Source organism: Podarcis bocagei (assembly GCF_964188305.1).
Source record: "Podarcis bocagei genome assembly, chromosome: 1".
NCBI lineage: Eukaryota > Metazoa > Chordata > Lepidosauria > Squamata > Lacertidae > Podarcis > Podarcis bocagei.
This window is the reverse complement of record NC_138125.1, coordinates 117,725,659-117,734,474: the sequence shown is the minus strand read 5'-3', so window position 1 is coordinate 117,734,474 and position 8,816 is coordinate 117,725,659. Positions and strand designations below refer to the sequence as shown.

The following is an 8,816-nucleotide window of genomic DNA, read 5'->3' as shown; positions in this document are numbered from 1 at the left end:
AAAAATCATTACCGTTTTTCTTCTGTGATCACTTTCGCAGAAACAGCTTCCTTGCTCTCAAACTCTTCTGAGACTATTATAAAATAATAATAATACTGATGTCAGTATACTTTCCACGATGGGGAATTGGCACTTCTGAGGAGGTCAGATAATGAGGAACTTTGTGACCTAATTTAGATGAAATGCTAAACTATGGTTTAGCATTATGAGGCCAGGTAGGCATAAGCCTCAGGTTTACATGCTCCCCTTCTTCCAGTCATTGTTTCCCACAAACCATCATTTCCTGTTACATCTAAGTATAGGAAACTGTTGTTTTCCCTAAACCACAGTTAGTTAAATCAAACCAGGACAAAATCATGGTTTTAGACCCTTCTTTGTTAATTAACTGTGCTTAGAACCACACTGCATAGTTTACTCAGCCATCTACTTAAGAAACCCAGAAAACATCCTCATTAAGGGGGCAGTGCCCACCTGTCAGCTATTGTAAATAAAGCCTCCCCTCTGTTATTTTTCTGTACTTGCCTTGTACGGTCAGGTGGCATGAAGTGCTTACACTTCCTGCCTCGTTGGTAGCAGTGCAAGTAAATCTTCCGCTGTCTTCTGCAAAAGCTTCTCGAATCACAAGGCGAGCGACTCCTGCCTCAAAGGTAATCTGAAAATCTATGGAACTCTCGATGCGATAGTCTTCTCTGTACCACGAAATGGTTGGTGCTGGATATGCAGAGATGCGACATTCCAGAGTGACAGACTCTCCCTCCATGACAGTCACATTTTTCAAGACCTAGATAACACAGACACACACACTCAAATTCATATAATTTCCCTGCTCACAATGAATGGTGTTTTTAAGACGTGCTGGGAAATAGCCCTTTGCTTTAAAATGACCAAACTTGGGTTTAAATTGATGCTCCCACTAAGATCACCGCATAGAAACTGAACAAGCCATTTCAGCCAAGGGAACAAAGCCATATATGCATTCTTCTGTGCTTTGAGTCTGCTCCCTCCATTGAACTGAATGGGGGGAACCCCTTGCATGCAACAATTTCATATTTGATCTCCAAATGTCCTGCTTTTCCTTGGGACATCCCTAATTTCATCGGAGAAGTGTTGAAAGATATGGAGTTATGCGACCCCCAAGCCAAAGAGATAAGTAACTCTACAAACTTTAGAAGACATCTGAAGGCAGCCCTGTATAGGGAAGGGTTTTTAAAATGTTTATTTATGCTTTTCTATATGTTGGAAGCCACCCAACATATGACTAGCTGCAAAACATCTACGGATTGATCTTGCTTTTCATCCAACTGACTACATACACTAGATGGCACCAGAGCTTCATCGTATTTTGAATGTGGGAGGGAAGGAAGGAAAATAACACAGCAGATTACAGTCGGGAAAGTGCTGAGCATCAGTCACTTACTGTTACTATGGATGGAGGTGTGGCGGGAACTTCTACTGGTACCGCTGGAACTCTAGGAGCTTCAATCACCTAGGGATATATAAAGCCAAGTTAATACAGGACACGCAAGGCTGAGGAAGTCAAGGGCATCATGCATGAGAGTGGAAGTAGGACAATGGATCCTCGCCCGTCCTTCTCCGCTGCTTGCTGTGACAAAGTGATGTTAGGTTCTTTAGGGATGAATGGTGCAAGACAAAAAAAAAAACAACAACCACCAACACATGGTACACAAAGGTCAGTAGGGGAAAGATATTGTCAAGGGGGGTGGGGAAGAGGCTGGTAATGGAGGAGAGTTGTAAACACATCGGGTTACTCCAGATGCAAATCAAGATGGTTGGGGGTGACCTTAGTGACAAACCTCTGGTTCGTCTTCTTGCATTAATTCAACGCGTTCCCGTTGCATCAGGCCACCTGTCATGCTCACACCTATTTCTCTCTTCATTTCAGCACCATAGCGCTTCTGATAGGTGTCAGCTGTCTCTACAAAAGGAAACTGCGGGGAGGCTACTTTCTCTGGCAGCATTCTGGGTTCGGGTGACTTTGCAAGAGGAGGCCTCACAGGTTTGGTGATCTTTGGAACAGAAGTTGCTGACAACTCCTTTTGCAGAGTAGCTATAGCAGATCCTGCTATTGAAACCTAACCAACCCAAGAGAAGAAGAGTTACCACTTGGCTACTTTTCTGCAAAGGTGCACAATGAATTAGCCAAGCAAATACATGTAAAAAGAGAGAAAGAAAGAAGAAAATACTTTTTATTGTAATGGGCAGTTTTAGAAAGATAAGAAGTAATCAATTTTTTTTTTGTCTACCAATAATTAGCCGTTATAATTTTTGAAATAATGAAAAATCATGTTTTAATATTTTGGCATTATTCAAATTAAAATCATTCCAGATTTGCTATTAAGCAGCCAGAAGTCTCATAGAAGTCATGTGACTTCTAGGCTTGTTTGACAGAAATTCAAATGATATTGCCCATGATATCATGGTAAATTTTCAAACATACAAAGGAAGGCTGCTAATTCCCTTTCAGTTAAAATGCCCAGATTGTTACATTAGGTATCCAGTACCTATCTGTATTTTATTTGGAAACAACGTTACAGTAAATTCCAATCATTTTTGCCTAATTTACATGTACTTGAGGCTTAAAAAAAAGGGTGCATTTGTAATGTAAAGACGAAGAGATAACACAAATCTGAATTCTAAAAATGAATTAGCTGGGATCGTTAGATGATGAGGCCTGTAAAGGAGACAATTAAAATGTCAACTAGAAGTGGAAAAAGAGGAAGGTTAAAGTACTGCAAAAGCATAAAGTACTAGTGGAGACGTATGATATAGTATGGATTATGTAGGTGTAGCAAGTTAATTCCTAAACTGATTTAGTATGCAGCAGAACCACTGAGGAAGAAAGAATAAATGGTCTCATTTTAGGAATTATTCGATTAATGCATGGGGCGAACATTTAGAGAGAATTCTCTACTCTTCTTGAGAAGAAAGGTGTATGCCAGGCACATAGCATTTTATTCAGGATTGATTTCCTTCTCCCACATTATTGTCCCTTTCTGGACAATAGCTAGTATGATTATGAAATAATAATTCAGAATATGGAGTTTCTCTGGTGATTTTACAGATTGCTTATGCAGGTAGATCTGCAGTATTTTAAGAGAGAACATCCTAATAAAATATTAAAGAATGACACATCTTTCCCAGAGGTGTTTTCCTATTAGATTGGGAGGAGACAAGGAATGATTTATGGGCAAGATCCACAAACAAACTTCCTCATTCCCCTTGCGTATCGGCCACTTTGAACTCGGACCTGCATACAGAAGCACACATCGTGCTTGTTTCAGGTGATATGGCTGTTTGCCTGGACACACCCTTACTCCTCCTCCTCCTGCTCCCCTTACCTCATAAGTGTGATCTGGTTTAGGAACAGAAATTTTTGAAACTGTAAAATGAGGGCTTGCTGTGCGGGGACGTGTGTGTTCCACATGGATTGATTTTTCGACGGACGTTTCTGCAGTCCTTTTAATCTACATTAACCGACAAAACGTTTTGTTGAGCATAGCATGGCACATACCGAGCGGACGAAACAGAAACAAATATTTTCCAGCAGCCATCGGAATGGCCGCGTGGTTATAAACGGGAGCCTAACCTGTGTTGAGACAGACATCCCCATTTTTTCAGCAGCTGTTATGTGCCTCTCAGGAGGAACATGAACCTCCTCGGTTTTCATTACTCTGGTGACCACATGATGTTCTGGAGGCAACTCAACAACGCGTCTTGCTGAAGTTTGTTCTTTGTATCCACGTTCCAAAGCTGCCTGTTCAGAATAAGCTTCTTCCGCATAATCTGCCTCTCTTGGTTCTCTAGTGCGTGCTTGGTCAACTGCGTGAACAACTGTGGCTACAGCTTCAGCTCTTTTGCCAACACCAATCTAAAGGTAACATTTACAGAACACCGGCACATATCTAGGTTACTGACACAGAATGGCTAGCATAGAAGACATACATGCAGGCTTAACTGGCTGTCCATAATCCAGGTGCTTCTGTATTCCATGTTTATGTTTTCACACATTCCCTGCTACTATCATATGTATACATTATGCCCCCCCCCCCCGTGTATTCTGGAGCTCCTTTTCCTTGAATACAAATTGAAAAGTCCATTTGAAATACATGTATCTGGATATGGAGGATAGAAGATTGCACTGCACACTATGCAGACAGATAAATGCACAAATACAGTATGTCTCACATGAAATGTTCAAATACTGTATTTGAAGACCGATGTGAGCATTTACTTCCCTCTGGAGGTCTGCTCCGATTGAATACTTGTGTATATGTACATATGCATACAGAAAGAATAGCATTTTCTGAAACCCATATGTATAAAGTTCAATGCAAATGAAGATTTACAGACAAAAACATGTAAGTACAAACACACTAGCTTTTCAGATAAGTTTGCAACACATATTTCAAAAAGATATTGGATGGTTACACGGGACCATTTTATTACATATCTGCTCCTCATGAATGCTAAAATTCTCCTACAGGTGAATTGGCTCAGAGCTTTAGGTTCAGGGCAGTTTGGTCTTTTGCATGGGCTCTTGGCTAAATTATTGTTTGTTTGCCTGAGCCTCTCCATACTTTAAAATAAAGTGCATCACAAATCCCACTTCATTAAACTGTTACTTATTTGTTTAAAAATGCATTGTATTATTATCTTGTGGGTTGGTAGATCTAGATCATTCATTTAAGCAAGTTATTTTGGAACCTCAAACCTAACGACAAAAGGATTTGGAAAGTAAGTTGTGACTATTTTATCAGCATTCTGTTTCATCTAGATATAAACACAAGTAACAAAAAATATACAGTGGTACCTCGCAAGACGAATGCCTTGCAAGACAAAAAAACTCGCTAGACGAAAGGGTTTTTGGTTTTTTGAGTTGCTTCGCAAGACGATTTTCCCTATGGGCTTGCTTCGCAAGACGGAAACGTCTTGCAAGTTTGTTTCCTTTTTCTTAACACCGTTAATACAGTTGCGACTTGACTTCAAGGAGCAACTCATAGAACACGGTGTGGTAGCCTTTTTTGAGGTTTTTAAAGACTTTGGTGATTTTTGAAGCTTTTCCAAAACTTTCCCGACACCGTGCTTCGCAAGACGAAAAAAATCGCAAGACGGAAAAAATCGCAAGACGACAAAACTCGCGGAACGAATTAATTTCGTCTTGTGAGGCACCACTGTACATGTGAAATAACTGTACTTTGGAAAAGCTATCTGTTTCGGGGGGGGATATCTGCCATACTCTGGAACAATGTCACAAGTGCGGATGTTGCAGAGTCTAAAAAGAACTTTGATTGGTGCGTTTCACATTTTTGAGAGCTCTATTCACCTGTTCGTGAACTAGATGTATCTGTTCTCGTTTGACAGCAGCTTCTTCTCTAGCTCTCGATATTGTCTCTTGCTCCCTGCGTTTGTCAACAGCAATGATTTTCGGAGCTACGACAGTTTTTTCGGCTTCCTTTCTTATCTGGTCGTTATATGGCAAGAAAAGAAGTTTAAGTCACGTTAACGCCTCGAAAATAAAAGGTGCCAGAATGAGAGATGACACTGGAATGCGCGGGCAGGGAAAGGTTAACAGGATTAAGCGCTTCGTGCCTTGCAGAATGGCCCAGGTCCTGTTCTGAATAAATACCGGCGCTTGGTTATTTAACCGGATGGCTGGTTAAACATAAGAAAATTAAAACACCATTTAGTATATGAATTTTTTAAAGCCTGAAATGTTATCACAGGGAAGCTGTGAAAATATTAGGGCATACTGTAATGAACAAAAAACAGCGCCCCACTTTCCATTTCTCTTAAGGGACCCAGCGCCAGCAGGGTATTAAAAAAAAGTTAGTACATTTATTGAAGGCATATGATAATGTCAATATGAGGATGGGATGTGAGAATGACATCACCCAGCAGGTCTATTCACCTTTTCTTGGATAAGGTGGGCTTGTTCTTGTTTGGCAGCCATCCCCTCTGTGGTTTTAACTACTGTAGTGGGCACTTTGGGTTTATCAGTTGTAATTACAACCTTAGGTACAGAAGGTTTCACGGGCTTCACAACTTCTTTCCTCATCTAATTTTTTTTTCCGTAAAAAGAGAGGTGTGATTATATATGATATGGTGTTGCAAAAATATTAACTGGACATCAGGGGAAAGCAAGGCAAAGCATATGGACCGAAAAGAAAAGAAAAGAAAGAATTTCTATGCAGACCCTAGAATTAGTGCTATGTAAGGGCTGCACACAGTCCCGTCTTAATCCTTTGTGGATCTATTGGATTCAGTAGAGTCTAAATTGGGAAAGAGGCAACCAATTTATTATTTAAGTAACGAAACTCCTTTTGCTGATTACTTAAAATGGCCTTTTCTTAAAATTCCAGCAATCAGTGAGAGTACAAGGAGTTTGCTTTCAAAGATCCAAAAGGTACATTTCTCATCACAAGCAGACTTTCTGTAACTGCATCATGCTTGATATCCATGTGGAACCATTTGTGGAAACAGTCTAATATTTGTTGGACTTGCAAGCCGAACTAAGTTGCCAAATGTGATTTTTGAGATTTTCATAATTCGTGGTTGGTTTGTTAGGCCAGCACAGTAGGCCGTTATTTTGAGACATTGACCTTCACATTAGAAAAATAAGGTCCAATTACAACATGGAAACCAATGAAACATTTTGAACTGGGCATAATATTTCCTGAGTTTCACTTGGAAAACTGTGATTGCTGACAAATGTTTGGGTTGGTTTTTCCCCCCCTGCTTGGTGTCTGCAACAAAAATCAACTTGTAAAATGTCAATAATTATCTAGCAAGATTTATGAGCATCCTGGTAAGAAAAAAACAAACAGTTTATAATCTTACAACCTCTAAATATGAAGGATTCCTCTTGAAATCATCAAAGCTTCTATTGTTGCATCATAATACCACTCATAAAGAAAGGGAACTTAAGAGTAACTGGCAAAGAATAAGGTTTGCAACCAAGAGGTAGATGGGTTAACAGCACATTTTTAAAAGCTGTATTCACCTTTTCATGATGAGTGATGTGAATTTGTTCTCTTGCGGTTGAAATTTCTTCTCTGGTTCGCGAAATCTGTTCTTGCGCCTTAACAGTGTCGGCGGCAATTATTACCTTGGGCACAGGAACTTTCACTGGTTCCTTTTTTATCTGTTTTTTTATGGAAAGAAAGAAAGAAAGAAAGAAAGAAAGAAAGAAAGAAAGAAAGAAAGAAAGAAAGAAAGAAAGAGTTTAAGTTATACCAAATCTCAGCAATAAATCACACCACTTTATCCAGGAACAAGGAGATAAGCCCCAGTGGCCATAATCCTAGACAGAACTAAGTGCACTTAAGTTTATGGAAATCAGTATGCTTAACTCTATACTCCCTTGTGGCCAGCAAGCTAGAACTGGAACAGCTACACATTCTATGCTTGAATAATTGTGGGAAGTATTAAATCCTATAGATGCCATCCTAAACACACTGCAGACTGATATAATGATTCTCCAGAGAATAATTTATTTGGGGGGAAACTCATGGTGTAAACTATTACCATGTGAGAAAACTGATGGGGAGTTAGTGAGATTAGGAGTCTGAATAACAAAGAGACCCTCCACAAACAGCTGCAGTGTATCCTCACATCCCAAAAAGAGTGTTCCTGTTGTGTGTCCCAGCAGTCAGCTCTCCCAAAAAACTCCATTCTATTTCCCTTCTCCTCAGCTAGCATCCAGCACCCCACAGATACTGAGTATACTAAATACTCATTCAGGTGTTTGTTTGTTTTATGGAGGGGCCTGCTGGCCCTTAAAAAAAAAAAAAGATTGAGGAAGGTGTTACTTCAGATTTCCCACTAAACATGCTGTATCTTCCCTCTTTGTTTCTCAGCAGCCCCCATTTGGGGTCATGTGTTTGCTTTTCACTGGAGTGACACTACATCTTTACCTCTAGAGAAACAAGAGCATTTTAACATTTAGGCTGCATTCCCATAAACAAAGGGTTTTATGTGAAGAAAGGGAAACATCTATAGACATATTTTTTTCCTGAGGGCATGTATTACTGTTGTACTGATTGCATATTCTTTTATAATGGAACAATCCTCACAAGGAGAATTCTATTGTGTTCTGAAAAGCAACAAGAGCATCTTCTTCTCTGTCTCAATACAGGAAGTTGTCTGTTCTTCTGTGGTGAACTGAGGGGCAATGGAATTTGACAGAGTGCATAATATTCACATGAGCAAGAACTTCAGGAGGTACTCGTCTTTAAAGAGGAGTCCATGCTCCTGTTTCCCTTCCACCTTAACCTCTCTCCATGGTCCTGATTTAAAGTGCTGTAAGTAAATGGGAAATCCGGCATGAAATTATCAGATGCTCACATAGAAATCATGTGACAGCAAGCTCTACGATGTTACAGAACACTTCACAATGAATGGAGGAATGGTGTAGCATCGTGTAACATGACTCACAGAGAAGGGTGGGGGGAGTGGGCATCCCAGAACTACCTCTCAGAAAAGACAGCAGGGATACATATTTTTAAGCTTAAAACTTTCAGTCATATGATGAAGAATCAGGAAATATTGGCCTGCACAACAAGGACGCCTCAGGTGGGATCCAGTGTAGCATTAGTGCCTGAAGTTTGAGAGTTGATGTTGTTTGGTAAGTGGTTGTGCCAGAGGCAGTACACAATAGTTAACTGACATGAAACAAAACAATAGCAGTTGTGCAACATCCTATGTAAGTGCAAGGCACCCACTGGATTTGGCTGTTGTGTGTGCTAAAATCAAGGAGTTCACTAGTGGAATGGCTGTTGCATGCCACAACTGGATAT

General features: G+C 40.1%; 1 protein-coding gene across 1 annotated transcript in view; it reads right to left on the bottom strand.

The window, feature by feature from the left end:
- The window catches only part of TTN (titin), a 291,856-nt gene that overhangs the window by 265,872 nt on the left and 17,168 nt on the right, over positions 1-8,816 (bottom strand). Inside the window, exons 10-18 of the mRNA XM_081202301.1 lie at positions 7,022-7,162; positions 5,930-6,076; positions 5,345-5,482; positions 3,608-3,889; positions 3,360-3,485; positions 1,815-2,093; positions 1,418-1,486; positions 523-781; positions 13-73 (exon numbers count right to left, since the gene is read on the bottom strand). Coding sequence (XP_081058427.1) covers positions 13-73; positions 523-781; positions 1,418-1,486; positions 1,815-2,093; positions 3,360-3,485; positions 3,608-3,889; positions 5,345-5,482; positions 5,930-6,076; positions 7,022-7,162 — 1,502 coding nt within the window. The remainder of the gene's footprint in view (positions 1-12; positions 74-522; positions 782-1,417; positions 1,487-1,814; positions 2,094-3,359; positions 3,486-3,607; positions 3,890-5,344; positions 5,483-5,929; positions 6,077-7,021; positions 7,163-8,816) is intronic.